Raw genomic sequence first — 24526 nt, forward strand, 5'->3', positions numbered from 1 at the left:
CACAGGAAAAATTTGCAGCTACAAAATATGTGCTGTAACAAATACATTCACTTAAACTCTTCTTACGGAAAAAAGTCACGTTTTTAAAAATTTGGTACACCTCTGCTTCCGGCTCTATTACCTATGTAATATGTAGGGGTCAGGAAGAAGAATAGAGCAACAGCTTCACCTTAATCAGAAGAAGAATGAATGAATGAATGAATGAATGAATGAATGAATGACCACAGCAGCAATGTTTAATGAAGAAAGGGAACATTTGAAATGAAATGTAAATAGGAACATAAAAAAGTGAAAGAGAAAAAAGGGGAAAAAAGCCTCATTGTTAAGAAAAATTGAATAAGTCACTTTGTAGAATGTATGCTGAAACTAAGATATTTTTTTATGTGTACAAGTACATGTAGCAAAAAACAAAATGCCTCCATACTAAATTTAAAATATTGTTACTAATTGTGTAACCAGTGAAGTAGCAAATGAAAGTATTGTCAGCAAGTTGCAGCAATACTCATTTTGACACTATTTATTATGCTAATAGTGTGACGAAAAGCATCACTCAGTATTAGTATACAGTGTTCTTCTCAGGAATGCCAGACTGCATGTTAATGTGAGACGTATGGCACAACATCTGCGCAACAACCCTGCTACAGAGACCTGCTGTACAGGGAATAAATAATGTACCAGATAATAAAATGGCCTCTGAGAACCTCAAAAAAGAAAAAGAAAAATAGGTTTAAAATACATATTATATAGAGGTAACTGTCTCTTATAATGTACTTATTCTATGAACATAAAAATATGTAACGAAGGATATGTATGCACACAGATAAAGTACAAAAAGACACACCACCTGAGCTAAAAGAGGTTAATGTGCACCAATACTACTTAATAAAATGACCACTGAACAACTATGAATTCTAACCCGTTGCTGTAGAAACAGGGAAGCCATGTTGGCTGTACAGTGGGGAGAAAAGGTTAAGAAATTTTGAGAAAACAGAGAATACAGAAGAAGTAAAGCAACACTACATGATTACAGTATATTCAGAAAGGTAAGCACTGTGGGGGAAATACATAGGCAGTCTGGAAAACTGATCAAATCACGGGTTTTAACAGGTTGGGCTATGGACCCAGCCTCAGATTATGTGCATTAATTTACATAGTGGGGCCATGTTGCATAGAAGCTTAATCTGCCTCAGTTCCAGGCACAGGGTCAGGATAAAACAAATATTAATTCTATTTCTTTTCATTAAACCTCTAGGAGTGGTTTGATAAAAAACGCCCCACAAATGCCTTTTTAAATTCAGGAAAAATATCTGTGCATGCACATTTGCTGTAATCAATTCATATTTTAATATGATCTAAAAGCCTATTTAGAACCTATTAAATTATTACAAAAATAATTAACACTGCATTAGGTAATTTTTTTAGCATTAATTGGCACTGTAACAGGAATAACCATATTTAAAAAAGCGCTAATTTCTCCCAAGGTAGCAACAAATCACGAACAGGATGAACAGAGGCCAGGCAGACTTCTGTGACTCATGCAAAGAAAAAATATTGTCGAGTAATGATCAAAAGCTACAGACAAGTAGAAGCTCTATTTTTGACAAATTCCTGGTCAGTATTGAAAGTAAGATAAATACTGTCCGTTCAGGCCATACAAGCTGCAATGTTTAATTTTCACATTAATCAACATATGTTCCTTGACAGTTATTGGTAAATGACAGCATAGATGCTTGCAGTATGGTGTCAAAGGTGTATCACAAAACAATTATTCAGTTATATTGTTATTAATGCCGACAAACTTATTTGATGAAAATTCAAAATAGCAATATACAAAACGCGTAATCATAATGTTGGGATTTCAACAGACACAACAGAATACATTGGGCTCAAACCTCCTGAAATGAAGCTGGCAACATGCTGCTACAGTAGCACCTGTTGTATTAGTCATTTATTTTAGCCAACAATGTGGGTGAACCTACACTTCCCTCTGACAGATGGAAGGGACCAACCATAAAGCAGGAGCAGAAATCATTAAGTCAGCAAAAGCCCTGCAGAGTTGTTTTAATTGTGTGCTTTGGAGCTGCAGGCATAGCATACCTGATTGCTGCTATAACTAACTGCCTTCACAGAGACAGAAGAGATCTTCCGTGGACATTCAGTGAGTGATTTGAGCTCAGACGGTTCCTCAGAGAGAGACAAGACAAGGAGGCAGTTCATTGCAGACCAGCAGTTTGGACTCTGCTGCAGAGCGCCTTGTCCAGCAGGAGTGACTTGAACACTTGGCTAATGGTGTCATGGATCACAATTTACAGTGAGACCACCACTGGGTATGTTCAGCGTCTTGACACCCTATAGACGTCTGTGCCTATGGCCCTGACCTTCAATGTGTTCCCCTTAGACAAAGCACTCAAAGCATTAATCAATGGACAGTTATGCTGTTGTGTGTATCAATCACTGAATAAAGCTGAGCCATAGGGGGAATGTGAGCACATACACACATCTGCCAGACTTTCAGAAAATATAGGAGAAAGCCCTACCTATGCTCAAAAAAGTCTCAAACACAAGGTTTAGCGTGACAAGTACTCCCTGCCTTGTGCATAAAGATGCATAAAATTTCTAGCACAGACGATAGGTAACCAGCACTCTTTAATTTGATTGGCATAAGGCAATAAATAAATCCCCTTAAAATGAACTTTAAGCTCCAAGACACAAGAATAGAGAGAAGGCTAGCCTTCAGACTTTAAAGTATGCTATTTGGGATTTGTGGCTGCTGTTTGCACAAAGTGGAAAAAGTGGTTCTGAAGGGTCATTGTTGGTTGCCGATTCTCTTTCCAAGGTCATCAAATACCATGAATTCAGACATAAAATTGCTTAGGAAAGAAACAAGTCTTTTTTACAGTAGTGACGATGTCCTGCTGCATCTATCCTGAAGCCAAAACGCATGTTGCACTCAAATCTCAATTATCAGCCTTGAACAGACAAGAAAAAATTAAAACTACTGAGATGCAAAATCAAAACCTGGACTATTAGATGATACAAAAAAAAATGCTAGGAGAAAAATTACTTTGTGGTTGTTTATGGACTTTCTCAGTGGAATGTGGGCTTCATAATAGAGTTAAGTATTAACCAGTCATTTAAAGACATGATCACAAGTTTGGGAAGTAGTTCAGTGATAGAGCACATGCTTCGCATGTATGCTGCCCCAGGTTTAATCCCTAGCATGTGCAGGGATATAAAACTTTGCCAAACAAATATGAGTGTGCACGTGTGTGTGTGCGTGTGTATGTGTGTGTGTGTGTGTGTGTGTGTGTGTGTGTGTGTGTGTGCGTGCGAGTGTTTACACACATCAATATAACATCACAGCAGCCTCAAGGAGACACACCTGTACTCCTCCTGGGTGAAGATCGGGATGCGTGATGGCTGAAGGACAGTGATCTCCACCAAAGTACTGTTAGACTTCACCGGCTCTCCATCATCGAAGGCTATTACAAACAGCTACAGTGGATGAAAACACACACAAGCTATCAAGCATTTAAGTATTATACTTTGTTTATTATTGATCAAAACATTGATCAATACCATACTCTTGGCATTACACTGTGAACAGTGAAGAGAAAGTATGCTGTAATGCCCCTAGAGAGAGAATATGAATGCATTGATCGACATCCATTGACAGTACATAGAGCTGTACATGTGTTTCAATGCAAGGTCCCTTCAAGTCCCTTTAAGAAAAGGATTTATGTCAGTACCTGAGTGAGAATGTGTTTAATCAATGAGAAAATGCCTTAACGCTGGTCAAAGGCACAAAGACATGATTAAGGAGACATTTCAAGAAAGACAGCAATAATGTACTAAAAATGTTTTTAAAAACGCAACTTGCCCATCCAGAAACTGCTGTTCTTCACTGCACATTAAATGACATTAAAACACGTGAAGCGGAGCAGTCAGCCAGCATCAGAAAGGAGCAGATAGTATCTCTGCAGTGTAAAACAAATCTACATGTCAAATATTGAAACTAATGTTGCTGAGCACAGAAGCACACACTCTGAGTCTAGCCTTTAATTAAAAAAATAAAATAAAATTAACATTTACCAAGAAAATTAGGTCTTTATTAAGCAAGCAAAGCACTGAAGTCGTGTTTACATTAACTGATCCACATCAGATCTTTCATCTTTGCCCATGTGAGGCCGGATGGCTGCAAATGTCCAAAAATAATTATGTAGTTTAATTTTCATGCATGTTTAGGAATCGTTGTGTATATATTTATGTGTGTTTTTGTGTGTGTGTATGTGTGTGTGTGTGTGTGTGTGTGTGTGTATGGGGGGTGGTGTGGGGTGGGGTAACTCAGTTCCTGTAAAAGCTCTTTGACTCAGAGTGTGCCTGGCTGAACACTTAGGCCCCGTCCACACGGTAATGGATATTTTAAAAACGCAACTTTCTTGTTGCGTTTACGCCTTCCATCCACACGACAACGCAGATATCCGGAACAAAAACGCAACTTTTTAAAAAACGCTGGCCGAGGTGGATTTATTTAAAAACGCTGGGTCTGCGTTGTCGTGTGGACGGTGTATCCGCGACTTTTTAAAAACGCTGACGTCTTGCCTGCGACGAAAACCTCTGTGACATTATATTTATGGGCCCATGTGTTGTGACAACAAAACACGGAGGATTCTTATTGGATAAAATTTGACTCAATACTGCCACCACATGGTTTGGCACGCTTATAGCTGTCTTCGAAAACGCACTGATGCGTTTACGTGTGGACGGAGATTATTTTAATATTGCTGTCATGTGGACGCAAATCGTTTTCAATGCGTTTTTAAAAAGTTCTGTTTTTAAAAAAATCTATCATCATGTGGACGGGGCCTCAGTATTCTGGGAAGGTGATGTGTCAATCAGCAGCAGCTCATCTATTATCCTGTTAATCACCACCACTCACCTTAAATATGACACTGGGCTCTTCATTGAGATTGACTTTAGTGATGACTATGCCAGTGTCTTCCTCCACATCAAAGATGCTTCCACTATATGGTGATCTGTCTTGGTCAACTCTGTAGCGGACAAAACTGGCTGGGGTGCCCTGGAGGAAGGAAAACAAAGGACATGAACCACAAGAACACAAAAACAGTCCACGCCTTGAAATAGAACAACGAGGATGAATAGTGACAACAATTAATGTACAATATATTCAGCCAATGTTAATCTGAATACTGATTTAAGTATGTGCAATCTCTCTGTGCCCTAATGTCTCCTCCTTATCAGACATTAAAATATAAATCCACTGTCGTTTATTGATTTAAGCTGTTTCCCTTTTATTTAAAATGGAGAAAAAAATCTTCATTACACTCACCCCTCTTGTCTCCAGGGTAACACTCTCATTCGACAGAGTCTGGACTTCACATGACCCATTGATTAAGATAAACCACGGTTCCTGATTACTAATCATCTCTTAAGCTTATCTTATTCCTGTTGCGTCCCTTTGGATCTCAAATTCAGCCTGGCTTTTAATAAGCTTTTTGAAAGCTGTGCTCCCTTGCTCGAAGTGATTTTGTCCCCTGGGACACGGTAAAACCTGGGGCTACAGCAGGGTAAACTTGTGCCAGCACTGCTTCCCTTGGGAGGCTAACTCACATAAATGTGTCTAAAAGTGGTTACAAACATGTTTAAATGAATTCACTGAGGGGAATCTCAGAAAGAGGGCCTCATTTTTGAAAGCTTTTTAACTTGTTTAAAAATGGAAAAAAATGGAAAAGATGTCAGGACAGGAACATTAATAAAGAACACCTCCCAGAGAAAAATCTAATACCATGGTGTCTCTACAACAACAGTTACTGTAACTTTGTGTAATATTATGGAAACACAAAAGTCATTTAGAGTAAAACAATGACCAATAATTTTTTCATAAAACAACAAACTTTACGTTGGATCACATATGGTTCTTGATTGACCTCTGCCTAAACACCACTTCAAATACAAATACTTCTACAGACACACAAAAATAAAAACAATCTCAGTGAATTTATTCACCATTCACACTTTGAATCTAGTGAAACTGACAATTATGCTAGTGAGTCACATAATGTCCCAATACGAGAGCAAACCATTGGTGATAACAACTGTTTAGAATCACAACAATGGTTTCAACTTTGTATGACTGTAATGACGATGTATGTGTCGGTGAACTCAGAAGAGTTTAAGTATCCGTACCCCCCACACGTCAGCACTGAAGAAGCCTCTTGGTGAGAGATGAAATGTCGTCAAACCTTAAACAGATGACCAGTTGTTTAATATTCAGCATCCAAAGTTTCTGGTTGGAATTTATACGCATCTTTCTTTTTGCTTCATTTCTTTGATAAAGGTCTGATGTAATTTAAATAGTCAGTTCATGAATTTAAGAACAAGCTCGTAAATTACACACAACAGCAAGGTTTAAAATGTGAGAGCAAACAGCATAGTCAACACATAAAAACTTAATCTGGTAGCGTTTTGGAATGATTAATGTCTAACTTCATAGTTCTCTGCTATGAACTGTGAACAACACCATAGAGGAGTAGGCCTTCCCCTTTCCTGTCACAAATATTGGACTAACTCTTGAATTGAATAAAAACTTCTTGCTAGATGATTTGTCTCCTTACTTGTCTTCTTTCTCATTCTGGGCAATATTAACAATTTCATGAGGTTGACTGGCACTGCCAAAAATACAGTCACTTTTTTAAGCCATTAGTGTCACTTCTCCCAAGTTGGATACATATTAGTTCTTATCATATCATCATGCCTTATTTCCAAGACGTGCAGGCCAAAATAAGAATAGGAGTAGGAAGAGTCTCCAACGTTATAACCAACATATGCATGGTTCATGTTAGTAACATCGAGACTATGACGCGGTTAATGTCCCTTCCTCTCTTTGTGTGTGCAGGTTTTTACGAGCCTGAGTAAAAGAGAAAGAGAACGTTTGCATGCATTTTTAGCAAGCACTAGCCTAAGCTCTGTTCACTCAGAGGTGTCTGTGACAGGCATCCTGTCAATAAAATGCCTTCAGCTCCCAAATCCAGGTCAATATGAGACTGGGTTAGTCAGTTCCTGTTAGGAAATGTAATCCAACTGTCTGTCAAATGGCTTTGTAGAGTCATTCGCATGCCTCATACTTTGGCACTGTGCTCACAATAAAATAATGATGTATTTCTCTATATTTCCAGTTGTACTGTATGCTTTTACTATTTCCAGCTGTTCAAGATTTCTTTATAAGAATGGTTCGGTGTAAAATCCAGTTCACGTTTTAGTGATGCATAGACAATGGAGTGAAGAAGGGGCAGTGGAGAAAAGACAGCAAGGAGGAATTTACTCCTACTGAGGGAAGTAGAATTTAAAGACGCATTACAATTGCCCCAGAGATATTTTATGACCCACAGCTGGGACTGACAAGTATCCATGTCCCTCAGAGCTCCTGTGCTGCAGGATGTCGCTCACCCAGACCCGGTAGTGCCACCTTTTCAGCACGGTGGCACTACTAACAAGCATCAGCTCCAGTCATATAGCATTTTTCAGAGTTGCAAGCTACAAACACTTAAGTCACAGGAAGATCATATTCTTTATTTTTTTCACAAAGGAAATTTGTAATTAACCAAAAAACACTTATGATTTAAAAGATTTAGTAAGTCCCCATTAAAAAAAAGAAGAAAACAAACTCAATGAAGAGAGTTTGTCCAAAGAGAATGTGAGGAACACTGAAGAATCCTGCTGACTCACCGAGTGCAATGAAATATTAAGGTGGATGGCACTTCCAGTAAAATGACATAGAACCAAACATCCTCAGGGCCTTTGTAAATATAGAGTACATGTTGTGCTACTGACAAACACAATGACGTCCAAAAAAAATCTCTTAATCCAACCAACAATAAAACAACATTTTCCATTATCTCTGCAGGCTCCTCTCATATCAACTGTAGTCTTCACAGGTTGTCACGATTTTTCTTCTGCATTGTTTAATTTTGTCCCACTCCAACAGAAAAAAAAGCTCATAGCTCAAATCCCAGGAGAACCAGCTCAGATAGAGATGAGGTAAAGGACTGTGAGGAACCTGGCAGATGACTCACACAAGAGAAGAGGCTAAACAAGAATCTCTCTCAATAAATATGAGCAGCACCTAATGAGAGCATCTGATTCTGGAAAAGACTTTAAAAATCATCATGTTCTCAGTGCAACAGTGAGAAGTAGAAAATCACTACCCCAGGCTTTTATCTCCTACACCTTCATTATTAAAGACATGGTCAACATGTTTCATGTGCTCTGAATTTTAATCACCCAAGACACACACAGTGCATGTTTTGAATCTAAATTTTGATGGATATATTTTTTAATACTCACTGGAGGATCCTGGTCCTCAGCAAAAACAGTTGTGATCCTGGTTCCTTTTTCTGCATTGGGTGCCACCATTCCCTTATAAAGTTCTTGGCTAAACACTGGGGAGAAGTCGTTCATGTCCTAGAAAACAAAAAGAATGAAAGTTAATATAGTTGTATCAGTCATATTTTGTGGATATTTTAAGTGGCATTGGCTTCAATATACTTGTGCGACGGCATCCGCTGATGCTGTCTGCATGATAATGCTTTGATTGATTTTAGCTAATATTTCAGCAAATTTTCTCACAGTCCCAGTTGATGTCTTACATCAGAGACTCACTCAGTAAAATAAGACAGGAAACTCAATCCATCACGCTTTATTGCAGTGCTTTGAAATAAACAATTAGCTAAAAAACTTGATGATACAAAGTATTTTGTCTGACTGCTTACATTAAAAGATTATATTGCACGGATGAAAACCTTTCTGACTAAATACAACAGAATATTTGTAAATAAATGGATTTTCCTTTTCCTTTCTTTTTCAATTCACTCATAAAAATTCCACATTCCCCAGAAGCTGGAGATGAGAAGGCAGGTAACTTTTCATTGCCATAAGACATGATGGAAATAACATTCACGATAATGCAGCATCAATTTTACAAGGGATTTCAAGGGGAGTTGGTTTTTGACTATAAGCATTTCAATTTTCATTGAAAATTCATTCTTAATGACAGAATAAGTGTTATAGTGCTGCCATAAGAATTGGGTACATGAAAAATAAATAATAATCCAACTGCTAGTCCTCAAAACTGCAAGATTAAAATATCAGCACTAGGTAAAACTGTATCCAATCTTGTCTCTTTTTTGATGGGCTTCAGTGGTACTGTGCCCCCAAAAACACCGGATCTATTTTAAATGACCTTCGAACTTCTTCTTTCAATTACTACTTTGCTTTGTGAGAATTCGTACATGACTCAAAAAAAACCCAGAAACCTATTGTGTAATTTCTAGAGCCTGATCTTTGTGTTCTGTGACCTCACTGATAGAGGTCAGCATCATCACACTTGGTACTTTCCAGTAGGCAAAACAGGAAATCAAAAGGCCACCTATCTTTCTTTCAACAAAACCCCCTCCCAAAAAAACAAGAACAAAACAAACAGATTTTTGCAGTGCATGTGTAACATGTGCACCAAAACACAAATTATCATCTGTCCACCACTGCACATCTTCTCAGAGACAAAAACACATACAGTGTCTTGCATCTCAGAAGCACGAGAATAAAACAAAAAGTCTGTAAGAATCATTCAGAACAAGACAATGCAAGGCACTCAATCCATCACTGCAAGGCATCCGATGAAACAGACGCCAACAGAACAATATAAAGAAAAATAAAACACAAGCAACTTCAAATACCCCTGTGGAGGTGTTATGTGAAGAAGAAGGTGGAATCAGCTCCATCTCTAGTCCCCAAGAAGCCTGCAGGAGTCATTCGAATTCATGTTTGCCATTTCAAACAAACAGACATTGGTTTGATATCATTGGCTGTACGTCAACTTATTCGAGCAAGCATCACTCCTGAGGGATGGCACAAAGAAGCTTCAAAGAGCGTCCTTATTGAACTCACTCCACAGGTGCGAGCGCATGGCGAGGCTCCTACAATTAATTAAACTTTGCCTCCCATTAAACATAAAGATGAGAACTGAAGACCTTAAGACAGTCACTATGGTTGGACTGACTTTACATCCATGCAGATGCATGTTACTGGACAGATTTGGATGCTGGAAATTCCATAACGTAAAGGATCTTATCATCAACAACTATTGGCTGTTGACACAACTGGATGACCTAAAAATAGTAGAATTTTGTTGTGCTGTTTGTTTCCAAAATCACATAGATAATTATACAACTATGTAAAGAACAACACAAAGCAGTGTCAGACTGGATGGTTTTTGGGCTGTAGACTGTTGTGTTTTTAAACATTGCTCCATTTGCAGATTTTCTGCTGCCTTTTCGTATGGTGTTGATTTTGAAAGACTGTGGTGCTCACCATTGCCATGGCAGGCATCTTACATTGCTGCCAACAATTTTTTTAAAAATCTGTGTTTACAAGAATTTGGAAAATACTGTCTTGTAAACGAATTGTTCAAACCTTCCAGTTTTGCTGAAAGTCTCTGTTTTCTGCAAAAATGTCTGCAGGTACTCTGAGCCTTAAATCTCCGTAAAGATATACAAACAAATACAAGAAAAGCATAGTTGCTGACATTAAGCCAATGAGAAAGTGAAGTGAAGACACCTGTCCCTCAGACTGTCTTAGCCTTGGTGATGCAATGAGAATGAGCAGGTTTCAGGGTTGCAATGTGACTTAGTAAAGAAATGCACTCCCCCTTTGGAGTGAGGGAAGCTATAAACTCTGGTAATGACTCACCACATATTTCCTGCCACTACTGCAGCTCCTGAAGGACAATAATCAGAAATGGATGGAGAAAAGACTTGAGGGATTGCAATGCACAGTCTGGGAGCTCTTACCGTGATGCGGACCGTAACAGTAGCCTGTCCTGGGGGCATGACCGATCCTTGGTCCACAGCTTCTACCTGAAAAGTATATAAGGCCCCCATTCCCACTGCTGCCAGTTTCTCAAAGTCCAGGGTCTGCTGCACGGCCACCTCTCCGGTGATGGCATTCAGAGAAAACAGTTGTCTTGCTGATTCAGTCTTGATACGATATGTGACATTGGAGAAAAGGTCTGAGTCTGATGCCTGTGAGAGAGAAGAGGAGGGAATTGAATGGAAAAACAATTACAGTACAGTCCATTACAGTCCATACAGTCCAGTGGAGTGATATAAGGCAAAAGAGGAAGAGCCTTTTATAATCTTGAAATTATACATACACAGCTACTTGTCATGAATATGAATATTACTATCTCTATTTTAAGCCTCCATCTCGATGCTGCAGGGGTTATTTGAATCAATCATTGATGCATACCGATCAAATTAGTCCACTAAGGGAAGTTCAATTCTCGAAACAATATGCAATTGCTTCAGTGGATGTAGAAACAAAAGACAATCTATTGAGATATAAAAAAAATATTAACTATATTCACATATAACAAAGATAATTCCAGCCACACAGCTCTTCTCATTCTTTCTTGTTATCTCACTTCTTCCCTTGCCTTCCCAGCCGCTGCCATCCGTTTAGAGTTGAGGTGATGTTGTCTGGGAGATTAATGGTGTCACAGTGACAGTGTCTGTCTCACACTCCTCACCCTAAACCCCCATTACTTCACATCTCAAACTCCTCTCCTGCTTCATCCTTCTCTAGGTGATAGGGCTCACAATTTGCCACCAATTACTTGCCCATACTGCATAGTCTCTATACTTCGCTTCATAGCAAATAAGTGCAACATTAGACAACATTCAAAATCCAGACAGTTTTCATCCAGATAACACGTATTTCATAATTTGTGACGTATTATATTGGTATCTGTCAAGATCAGTGAAGAGCAGTATCTATAAAAGGCTGGTTATGAAATGAAAAATCATCCCTTGGAACAACAATGCTCAAAGAGCTGTTATGACAGGTTTCTTTTTTATAGTGTAAAGAAGTCTGTGTATGGTTCTGTTTGTGTCCATGTTTCCCCCCTGGAAGCATTTTGACATTTTAAACAGTGAATTCCCCACACTTGATGTTAGAAGATGCTACAAGCCTGGTACGCCAACCAGTTTCAGCACCAATGCTGCATCATAAAAAGGAATTATACAGGGATAAAAGATGTGAAACATGTGAACAAAGGCACATACTTACTCTTAGTTTCAGGATCACAGTTCCTACAGGACTGTTTTCTGGTACATTCACCACATAGGTCTGCTGGGAGAAGACGGGGCTGTTGTCATCAATATCAGTAACGTGGATTGAGAGTGTAATGGTGGTCCTTCTTGGATCTACTGCCCCATCTGAGGCCTCCACCACCAGGTCATATTGACTTCTAAGTTCCCGATCAAGAGGTATTCTTGTGAAGATGCTGCCATTCAAGCTGATCATAAACAAGTCAGGATGATTTACAATCCGGTAGCGTATTTGGCCATTAACTCCAGCGTCTGGATCTGTGGCCTGGGGAGATATAAAGGGATTTCATTGTGAGTATGTAAATAAACTCCTACATTGTTGTTGTTTCTAATGTTCGTATTTAATTTGACTTCAGTTTGAGAGAGATGACATCTGACAGTTAAGATTTTTGTAGATGCAGTTTTCACAGATTCACCATTGAATGCTGCCAAGCTGCCAAAATAAATTAGTGAGATATAATGCCATTAATTCACTGAAGCAGCATGTCTGCACTTGTGTTGGTCATGTTTTGTGCCACTTTGAACCAAGACAGCATGATATATGGCCTGAATAGATGAAAGATGGAAGCAAACTAATGTTACAATGGCCATTGTCAGTGGACAGAGGTAGTTTGTCTGCTGGGAAAAAATGAGGGCTGGCTAAAATGAAGCAATTAAAAGTCAACAATAAATCCTTTCTCTCTCTCTTTCCCTCTTCTCTCGCTGGCTACACATCTACACAGGCCATCAATGAGCCTTGGTGCCCCGTGATGTGGTTGCTGGTTCACATCTTCTCCATTATTTCCTTTCTGTTTCATTTATGATCAATTACAGACCATTGCAGACCAGGAACACCTCACAAGAGCAGCCGTTTTGGATATTCTCAACACAATTTGTCACTTGTTATGGCTAATTGGTGTATATGCTGTAAATTAATGGACGGAAGGATGAATAGACAGGTGGATGTCAATCAACTGGACACAGACAGACAGACAGACAAAGAGAGATAGAGAGAGACAGAGATAGAGAGATAAATAGATGGATAGATAGACAGACAGACAGACAGATAGATAGTATAGTCTATCTATAGTATAGTCCAGTTTATTATTCTGCATTTTTGGAAAAAATAATTTAAAAAAATGAAAGAAATAATTTAAATATTCAAATATTTAAATTACAAATGTGTACAAATGTGACAGAAGTAACTGTAAAGCAGGCAGGAGTAGAATAAGTGAACCGCTTTAGACAAATAATTTCCCATACAGAAATAACAGGTCATTGTTTTTCCCTAGGTGTTCATGTGTGTTTATATAACAGTTTCATTTGCATTGGTCATTTTCTTATTCTAAAATAGAGAGAGACAGTAAGAGGATGGAGAGAAGAAATACAACAGAGGAAGACCAAGCCATATTTTATCCATCTGGTGGGCAATATGTTCTGAACCTCAGTGCAAGAATGGACAAGGCAGCAGGAAGAGGGGAAAAAAGACCATACGCAGAACAGCCAAAGAATACGCAGACACACATGCAGTCGGTATAATCTGACCCTAATTCGTTTTACATGCCTGAAAGATATTCAAAGCCAAGGCTAAAATTTGGACCGCTTTTTAAGCCTTCGCGAAACAGATGAAAGAACATCATGTCAATATATGCATATGGATCACAACATGTCTACAGTGATTACATAACAAACATTCTCCCTGCGTCTTGCCATCCAGTTGAGTTAATCCAATTCACCGCAAATAAAATCAAATAACAAATTTGCATGTTGCTTTAGCCTCCAAGCTCTTTATGTATTAGAGAACAGTGTTTGGGTCCTACCAGTCTACATTTTCCACAGCACCTGTAGTAGACATTGGCAAGTGTGACGTCATGTTACAAACAGATGACTGAATTGCCTTCAGATTTCTTCAAAATGATTACTTCATTCTGTTAGTGCACATGTGTGAAGCTTTAAGTCTTTCAATCAGAATTAATTCAGTGATGGTAATCATGATTAAGTTTTTACTGTGAGTTGTATTTCATGAAATTTGGGAGAGTTAGAAAATCCTGCATATGTGACAGGTTTCAGAAACAATAAGACATTTGTGCAGCCGGATTAAGTATTGCTTGCATGCAGTGTTTTATTCTTTTTGTTCTGGATTAAATCTAAATCTTCAAACTGAACTGCCCATTTACAGTACAGGTGCAACAATGTGTTGTTTCACCCTTGCTCACTATTTTGAAGCACCCTTCGAAAGCCAATAGTGTGACTTACTGCTTGTGCTAAAACGGTACAATGAAGTGCAGCAATGTTTGCGACTGTCTTCGGAAAAGAGGATCAAACTCATTTTAACAAGGAATCTTCTTGGCAAAAACACGAAGATGTCTGACACAAATGACTTATCCTCTGGTCATCTGTACTCAATGTAGATCCCTGCTATGAGGAAACAGAATGGCCTTGTATGGGGAAGGATTTGTCAGTTACAGAAAAAAATATTTTATTAGCTCAATTGGCAATATTGTTGATTATGATAACCAAGTGAACTGCCTCCAGTCTGTGTGTGTAAAATAAGAACAGGTGGGATTCAGTTCCAATTACTATAACGATAATCCAAGATGCTTTAGGGCCTATGGTAAGCTACTTAATAGCATTATGTATTTGTGCTGCAGTAATCTCTTACGTTAACAATAGCCTAAAGCCTGGAGGATGGCTGCGTTGTTACTCCCTCTCTGCAGGTAAATCTACAGCACTACAGGAACAGATTAACTGATTTTACAGTAACACATCGCTTTTGGATGTGACATAATTGAGTAAACGTAAATAGTAGATTAATTCAAGCAGCAGTCTTTATCTCATCCCTTCCTGCATCTGTCACTTCACTTTTACTTAGTGCATCATGTGACAGGGAGCTTTAGGCGACTGTTGTGACAGGAGCACCATTTGCTCAAGAAGACTAACTTGCAACACACTTGTGCACAAAGCTATTGATAGCATTCACAGAATGTTATTCAGGCTACACAGCTGGTAGTTAATACAAATTTTAGTCGAATATCAGCAAAAATTATGAAATGCAAAGACTTTTTCCAGCAGTGAAAGCTAAGCGACAATGTTCAGGCTTGACATTTTTGCTTTCTGTTCCCCCTTCATGATGAGTATCGGACATACATGCATGCCTCTCTACAATTAAAAATATTTTTCAAAAAGCACACATGGTAGGGTCCAACCTGTATACGCCTTCTGTATTTAATTTTAAGTATTTAAAATTTCAGTTCATGTTTTAATAAATATAAAACACATAATCCTTTTGTATTGTACTTCTTGATGAGGGCAATTCAAAGTATTTAACAAATGGAAAAAAACCAAAACATTTATAATAACAATAAAAAGAAAATTAAACCGAAGGAATGAAATATATATAGATTTCAGACAGAATTATTTCACATCCTTTTTCTGCCGCTGTATCCGCCGCAACGGGTCACGCGGAGCTGGAGCCTATCCCAGCTGGCATGGGGCCTGAGGCAGGGGACACTCCAGGCATGACGCCAGTGCGCCGTGGAGCCACACACAAAGACAGACAATTATTTCACAGATAGATTCAAATTGAGTTGCCATGTAGCCGCAAGAGGGCACAAGCCAGTGTCTTATTGTGCCGGTCCCAATCCCAGATAAATACAAAGGATTGTGTCAGGAAGGGCATCCGACGTAAAACTTTTGCCAAATCAAACCTGTGAATCAAATCTATGACTTTCATACCGGATCGGTCGAGGCCCGGGTTAACAACGACTGTAATCGGTGCTGTTCACCTACAGGGCGCCAGTGGAAATTGGACTACTGTTGGTCGAAGGAGAGGAGGAAAGTGTGTTCGTAGAAAGAGAATGAAGAGGAACATCAAGAGTATAGGACTGAGAGTAGGGACGTTGAATGTTGGAACTATGACAGGAAAAGGTAGAGAGTTGGTTTGCATGATGCAGAGGAGGAAGGTAGACATACTGTGTGTCCAGGAGACCAGGTGGAAAGGTAGCAAGGCTAGAAGTTTAGGATCAGGGTTCAAGTTGTTCTATCATGGTATAGAAAGAGAAATGAAGTAGGAGTAATCTTGAAGGAAGAGTTCGTTAGGAATGTTGTGGAGGTAAAAAGAGTGTCAGATAGAATAATGAGTCTGAAGCTAGAAATTGAAGGTGTGATGTGTAATGTTGTTAGTGAGTATGCTCCACAGGTAGGATGTGAGCTGGAGGAGAAGATGAAATTCTGGTTGGACTTTGATGAAGTGATGCAGAGCATACCTAGAAGTGAGAGAGTTGTCACTGATGCAGACTTCAATGGACATGTTGGTGCAGGAAACAGAGGTGATGAGGAGGTGATAGGCAGGTTTGGCATCAAGGAGAGGAAGACAGAAAGACAGATGGTGGTTGACTTTGTAAAAAGGATGGAAATGGCTATAGTGAATACTTTCTTCCAGAAAGAGGCAGGAACATAGGGTGACCTATACAAGTGGAGGTAGGAGCACACCGGTAGACTACATCTTGTGTAGACGGTGTAATCTGAAGGAGATCAGTGACTGCAAAGTAGTGGTGGGCAAGAGTGTAGCCAAACAGTATAGGATGGTGGTGTGTAGGATGACTGTGGTGGTGAGGAAGATGAAGAAGGAAAAGGCCGAGCAGAGGACGAAATGATGGAAACTGAAAAAGGAATAGTGTTGCATGACTTTTAGGAAGGGGTTAAGACAGAATCTGGGTGGTCAGAATGTGTTTCCGGATGACTGGACAACTACAGCTAATGTGATTAGGTAGACAGGTAGGAGAGTACTTGGTGTGTCATCTGGAAGGAAAGTAATAAGGAGACTTTGCGGTGGAATGAGGAGGTACAGGAGTGTATACAGACAAGACAGAGCTGAAGGTAGCAGAGATGAAGATGCTGAGGTTCTCTTTGGGAGTTACCAAGATGGATAGGATCAGGAATGAGTACATCAGAGGGACAGCACATGTTGATTTTGGAGATAAAGTCAGAGAGGCCAGACTGAGATGGTTTGGACATTTACAGAGGATAGATAGAGAATATATTGGTAGACGGATGCTGAGTTTTGAACTGCCAGGCAGGAGGCCTAGAGGAAGACCAAAGAGGAGGTTTATGGATGTAGTGAAAGAGGACATGAAGGTAGTTGGTGTGAGAGAAGAGGATGCAGAAGACAGGGTTAGATTGAGGTAACTGATTCGCTGTGGCAACCGCTGAAGGGAAACGCCGAAAGGAGAAGATTCAAATTGAGTTGCAAAAGTTGAGAATAATTTATCAGTGTTCATCTTTGTGTAGAATACAAGCTTATTTGAGTGACAAACATAATCTGAGCAATTTATTGGGTTTATTTTTAAGCATATCAGATGCAGTAGTAGTTGTACTCATGAGATCTGTGGTTTGTTCTTTTATAACTGACACAGAGACACAGTGACTCACATGAGTCTTTGGGTGAAAGAACATAGTAATCTGGCTGTTGTCTGCCAAGCCAAGATGAGGAATCTTACTGTCTTGTCGGATTTAGCATGAATACAGAAAATAAATCAGTCAAAGCAAGACAGCAAAACATTGTAATGTGATGAAAATGCATGATCATACCATGCATTTCATGGTATGATCATTTAATCTATATATTAGATAATAATCAAATTAATTAGTGTCAAGAATGTGTTATATGGATTGTACAATTTTCTTTATGATAAAGTTATGCATGGAAAAAATAAAACTCATGACTTCTTGATCAGCTGTAGCAGGCTTAGCTCTAGCCTCTCTATGTACATGTGCATGGAGAGCAGGATTGTGTTGAGCTTTTCTCTCAGTCAGAAAAGCAAAACTCAGCTCAATTTGGCAAGGTGCCAGCTGAGAAATCCCTTTGAGGCAGTGCACAGAGAGAGAGAGAGAGAGAGAGAGAGAGAGAGAGAGAGAGAGAGAGAGAGAGAGAGAGAGAGAGAGAGAGAGAGAGAGAGAGAGAGAGAGAGAGAGAGAGAGAGAGAGGTGGGTTAAGCCACAATCTAGCTATCGAGAGAGAGCGAGAGAGAGAGAGAGAGAGAGAGTGAGAGTGAGAGAGAGAGTGAGGTGGGTTAAGCCATGATCTAGCGATCGGCTGCATTTGTGACGATACAGAATGAGACTTAACCTCACACAACCACCAACTTCCTTCATTTGCCCTTTTGTCTTATTTCACAATTCATAAACTCACAAAATTTCCTGGTTGGGTATTTTAGTACCCCCTGAAAAATATAAAGGGATCTCTAATGTTAAAACTATATATCCTGAAAGGTAACTCAATAAACTACAAGTGTCATTAAACCATACCAGATTAATTTTCTGGCTAAACCTTTTGTACCCAGATTTTCTACACAAATCCCTGTCAAACTAAGTGTATTGCTGTATTACATTATTATTTAATTTCATAATATTGCGAATGAATGAGACACTTAACAAAAAAGATAGAGAGTGATTTTGTGACTTTGTAATTACAATGAGAGCTACTGGCAAATGGCGGCTGAATTTGTGGGACAACTAGACCTCTGATCTGTAATGCATCATCAGCCTTATTTTAAATATGCATGGTAGTCATCAGCACAAGCTATGTTCAAGAATTAGAAAATCTGACTGCTCAGTGGTCTGTTCCTCCATACCAAAGACCTTCTGGTTAAATGGCAAAAAAATGTCAAGCTTACCCTGACTTGTCCGACAAATAAATTGGCCTGTTCTTCTCTGACGGTGAAATTAGTGGACATGGTGAAGTCAAACTCTGGGTCATTATCATTGACGTCAGTCACAATGATATTCACAGTGGTAGTGGATGTCTGAAGAAAATAACACAAACAAGAACAATAATGATCACTTCTTTCATCATTTCCTGATAAGTAGTATTTATAATTCAAATGCAAAATTCATTATCAGCATAAACCACAGAAAAGACAGTTATACAGTATAACATGGATACAGCTCTTAAATAAGTCCGATTAATCTTACTAACTAAAAAAATACTATATTACTTTTGTGAAATAATTCTGACAAAAAGAATGCTGGGATGCTGTTACCAGCAGATATTAACATCTGTCCTCTTATTAAACGTCCAAATGTTAAGCTGACAGAAAATGGCTGATCAGGACAAATGAAAGACAAAAACTACAGTGAAAATGTCATTAAGCATCAGGCTAATTGAAGGGATTTATTTTAGTATTTAACTGAACCAATACGAGGTATTACCACCGAGCAAAACAGTTTTCCCCAGGACATTGGGAAGTAGAGGTGATAAACTGTAGTTAAATTTACACAAGGCAAATGACTTCAATGCTACAGCAAACCCTGTAAAGACATGCATAATTTCTTGTTGGAGGGTTGTAAAATAAATAAATAAATGGAAATGAAAACATTTTTAAACATCCAAATGATATCAGACTACTGGAATGCTTTTAAGCTGTCAGGTAAACATTGTCATTCACATTAATAACGATCCGGAACTTGCTCCGTACATCTAGGGTATAAAAGATGAAAAAAACAACAACATTTTCTTTCAGAATTTAAATAATTTGTCTCCCAGTTCCCAAACACATGGGTAAATATAACCCTGCCCCAACTTTTCTGAAAGTTGTTGCTGGAATCAATTTCAAAATTAAATTATTTTCAAACACAATTCAATGTCTTTGCAGCATATTAAATGTTGACTCAAAAAAATTGCAAATCAATGCATATTGTTTTTATGTAAATTTTACACAATGTTCTAAATCCTTTGATGTGTTTGTGTGTGTGTGTGTTGGACCACTGCAGGTGTATTTAGTTGGTTGTGTTTACTGACATTGGGTTATTCATATTTTAACTCAATCTGTTACAGCCACAGCTGCAGATCCATTCTTCCCTGCTGGTTCCTTCTTCCCCATCCCTCCTCTGTCCTACTTGTTTTTTTCCTGTCCAACTGTGGGTGTGTCTGTGTCACAGCTCGGGCTCTGATCTCTGCCCAGCCCTCACCAAAACATCACCCTTCATTACACCTCAACAGTGGTCTTCAGGATTGTACACTCTAGATGTTTTTGGAATTTTGCGAGAAAACTTAAGACAACTCTTTTTCTCGGGCCCTGCCCTCATTCCTCACACTCAAGAAGTTTGTTTGCCACCTGCCTCATCAATATTTTCCCTCTTAATATTAATAAAAAACTTTGACGTTATTCTACAACTTGTGTGTCACACTTGAATCTGCAAGCCTGGCAAACACGTCATGTCCAATGCTAAAGAAATAACTATACCAGAAGGCCAAACATAAAGTGCAAACCTCTGTCAAGGTCAGCTGTTCAGTCTTCTGAAATACAAAAATCCACAAGCACAGCCACTATATGCTTGGATATATATCCAAATGTATTGGAACTATGCAACAAAATAGTTATGCATAGCTGACGCATCAGCAACACCTCAGAACCTTTCTATACTTCTTCTTATTTTGCTGTGTTGGGGATGTTTCTCATATCAGCCCTTGGGTAGCTGGCTTGTAGACCCCAGCCAACAACAGTGCACCGGGTATGAGGATGGACTACAGACGGAAAGCATAGCAACCAAGTCACATTGTTAAAAATCTGTCCTCTGCTCTGTGTCATTACTGTAGTAGAGTTGTGTATGTGCATGTGTGTGTTTGTGTGTCACATGTACATCAAATGAATCCCAATAAAATCCAGCAATGCGAACCCTTCCTGTGGGGATGTATAGAAGCAGGGGGGTGTTAAAAACTACAACCACAGTGAACCAGAAATCGGAATATGACTTGACACCTCTCTCTTTTCTATTCTATGTCTTGCTCGCATGCCCACTGCTACTCTCTGAAGCTGTGGCGGAGGGAACCAACAACTGAATTCTGTTCATTGAGGATGAAAAATACATCTTTAAAATCTTTTTTATCTATGATTGGACAACAGCATTTTATGAATATTTCCTTGTCCCATGCTTCACCATGCTTCTCATGTTTAATGATTGTCAGGCCAGTTGCTTTTCAAAAATGTGGCAGTAACACCTGCAAACACACAAACAGATGGAAATACAGCCTCCTTGGCAGAGGTAATCAATTATACGATGTTATAGTTAAATATAGTTTTATTTGACCTAGAGACAGTGTCACTGAAGAAAAGAAAAGACAGAAGACAGAGCTGGAGGTAGCAGAGATGAAGATGCTGAGGTTCTCTCTGGGAGTGACCAGGAAGGATAGGATCAGGAATGAGTACATCAGAGGGACAGCACATGTTAGAGGTTTTGGAGATAAAGTCAGAGAGGCCAGACTGAGATGGTTTGGACATGTCCAGAGGAGAGATAGAGAATATATTGGTAGAAGGATGCTGAGTTTTGAACTGCCAGGCAGGAGGCCTAGAGGAAGACCAAAGAGGAGGTTTATGGATGTAATGAGGGAAGACATGAAGGTAGTTGATGTGAGAGAAGAGGATTCAAAGGACAGGGCTAGATGGAGGAAATTGATTCGCTGTGGCGACCCCTGAAGGGAAAAGCCGAAAGGAAAAGAAGAAGAAGATAGTTAAATATAGTTTTATCTGAATCATGTTCTCTCTAAAGAACGTCAGAGCAACACATAAGGTTAATCTTAGTTTTGTTGATGTATAGAATACAAATGACAACAAACAACAGAAACTGAGTCACAATCTCACTAAAAAGATGATAAAACATTAAAACTGAGGAGGAAAACACCAACAAGCAATTGCATAAAACAAAAATGCTAGAGATGTGTTGGCAGAATTGAGAGTGGACCTTTCAGAAGGTCTATAGTTGGGAGCACTATATTCACTGTACAGTATTTTCTGCACTATAAGGTGCACTGGATTATAAGACGCGCCTTTAATGAATTGTTTATTTTATAATTTATTCCATATATAATGTGCACCGGATTATAAGGTGCATATAATAAAAATAAAATAAAATAGATTTAAAAACATAGTGGCTGTAGTTGCGTTATCCGTCCACTAGCAAGAGCATTCATGACTGTGAGTACCTTTAGTCAACTGTGAACGTCCCTATTGTTATTTCAATGAAGCCATTCTGAGCCTCATGAAGGAAACCTAATCACTTGATCACTTTGCCATCTTATAAAGAAGTCAATAGGCAGACGTCGTAGGCCCGTATTAAAAAACCTGACATTAAAACTGGTTAAATTCATTGCGAGTGGACCACTCAGTTTGGACAGGGCAGATTATTTCCTGATCTGAAGTTCGAAGCAGATATTTAACCTCCGACAATCGTCTTTGTTTATTAATTAAATATTGTTTCGATCGATCGGTAGTCCAGTCGTAGGTGAAGTGCAGCTATTTGCTGCTGTGTGTCCTGAACAATTTTTAATGTCAGGCTGCTAATTAAATGGCAAATGTAACGCTGTTTTACTCCTAGAACTGACTTTAACATTGGTGTCTCACCGCACGTCGCTGCCACACAGAATACGCAAGCCTGAATGCGCCCCTCTGCCGCCCACCCAGAGCTATCAACTACATTTGTAAATCAATTGCAATCTCTAGCAGTGACTCAGCTCTTGAAATTTCAGAAAAGGCTGGAAGTTCAGCTTTGAGGGTCTTTCATTCACCTTTATGACAGTTTCTCCGTGTGTTTCCACAGACTAATAGAATGGACCGTCACTAGATTCCAGATTACAGCACAATGGCATTTTTTAGACCAATCAAGTCTAAAGTGGGCTATTTCCGGTGTCGCAGTGGTTGGGAAATACTGAGATCAGTCAGTCTGTCAAACTTTATTAATTGAGTTGTTGAAAGTTCCTTATGTTTTGCTACATTATCGTAGCCGGTCACCGGAGCTCTCCCCCGGTGACCGATTCAGTGAGAGCCGCCACTTCGGCGACGCCCCTTGACTACCATTGTTAGGGGGCGTAGGCCCGAATATCCTGTCAGGATGCCCCTGGTGGCGGAGTGCGGCACGACTGCTGGCCAGACTGCCAGCTTTTTTTCAGCAAACTTGTTTTAAACCAATACTAATATTAATATTAATCCATGTATAAAGCACATTGGATTATAAGGCGCACTATGGGATTATGAGAAAATGATAGGCTTTTAGGTGTGCCTTATAGTGCGAAAAATACTGTAATTATGAAGCACAAACTGTTCAAGGTTGTAGGACAAAAACTTAAAATAACACTGTCATCTTCTGGCAAAAATGACATGACTAGGATGTGGAATTTGGATACTGAACAAACATACAGTTTATTAACACAAACAGCATTTTTTAATCCTAAATTTAAAGCTCATTCCTTCCAGAGACGTTTTTGCTGGGTCAACATTTACCAATTTAATGCTGGTGACCTTCAAACAATGATGGGGCATATTCACCTACAGCACTCCTACAAATGAAAAATGTTAAAATTTGCACAATCCATAATCTCTCTGTGAACAGGGATGACACATGATGCAAATTATATTGTAAATGTGCTCCTTTGGGGAGGTGTTGGCCTTTTGCAAAACAAAAATTCTCCCCAGAAGACAGCTACTTGAAGTCACCCTGCAACTCGACAATCCTCAGCAAGTCACTAAGGAAATGACCCAGTTAGTGTCATCTTATCTCCTTGACTGTTGGGGATTCCTGCACCAACATTGTTGTTTTTTCTGGCTTTGGAAATGTACATAATCACAGCTTTCTGAAAACCATCACACTCCTACAAATTCTTTGGATACTAAAAGTGAAAGGGCTCAGTGCAGTGATGGAATTTACATATTCATTTCACAGAAAACCTGGAACCAATTAGCATATCCATTTTGGAATGTCTTATCAAAGCTAAGAATCCTACCTCTACAGCTACAACTGTGATTAATAAGCTTCTTTTATTTCTTTAACATGAAATAGATGGAGCAGCATGATATCTTGTCTTGTGTCCTCACTGAATGAAGGTTCCAGACATGGATGAAAGAGAGATGCCTTTCAAGTGGAAGCTCTGATCAGAGGCCATGTTGCAGGGACCGATATGATCTGGCTATCTTGTCAGGCTTACTTAGAGAGCAAGAAAAATGGCTAAATCCAGCATCCCTGAATGAGTTTTGGGATGTGCACAGATTGATTTTGCACACTAGAAGATGTAAAAGCTCAAATTCAACAAGTATTATGAATACAGGTTTGTGAGTGTGCAGATGGGACTATACTCAAAGACAAGTGGCCCAGAGGGACAATGGCTTGTTTCAGGTTCCCATAGTTACCAAATGCCTGTGCAAATTACAGATCCATGGAACTGGTGCATCCAGTCTTCCTTGCGATATTTAATCTCTCTGACTTCCTCACCTTCACCCCTCTCCAGTCATTCACCCCTCACTCTCTCAAAATCTCACTTTAGAAGCAACATTTCTTCTGAGTTGTGACACTGAGTACATTCCAGTCAGCCAGTGATT

At 39.2% G+C, this 24526-nt stretch overlaps 1 protein-coding gene across 1 annotated transcript in view; it reads right to left on the reverse strand.

Moving 5' to 3' along the window:
• The window catches only part of LOC137603774 (protocadherin-15-like), a 206006-nt gene that overhangs the window by 50473 nt on the left and 131007 nt on the right, over positions 1-24526 (reverse strand). Inside the window, exons 20-25 of the mRNA XM_068327526.1 lie at positions 18836-18964; positions 12142-12447; positions 10866-11096; positions 8365-8481; positions 4940-5080; positions 3383-3495 (exon numbers count right to left, since the gene is read on the reverse strand). Coding sequence (XP_068183627.1) covers positions 3383-3495; positions 4940-5080; positions 8365-8481; positions 10866-11096; positions 12142-12447; positions 18836-18964 — 1037 coding nt within the window. The remainder of the gene's footprint in view (positions 1-3382; positions 3496-4939; positions 5081-8364; positions 8482-10865; positions 11097-12141; positions 12448-18835; positions 18965-24526) is intronic.

The sequence above is a fragment of the Antennarius striatus genome, chromosome 11, assembly GCF_040054535.1.
Source record: "Antennarius striatus isolate MH-2024 chromosome 11, ASM4005453v1, whole genome shotgun sequence".
Classification (NCBI taxonomy): domain Eukaryota; kingdom Metazoa; phylum Chordata; class Actinopteri; order Lophiiformes; family Antennariidae; genus Antennarius; species Antennarius striatus.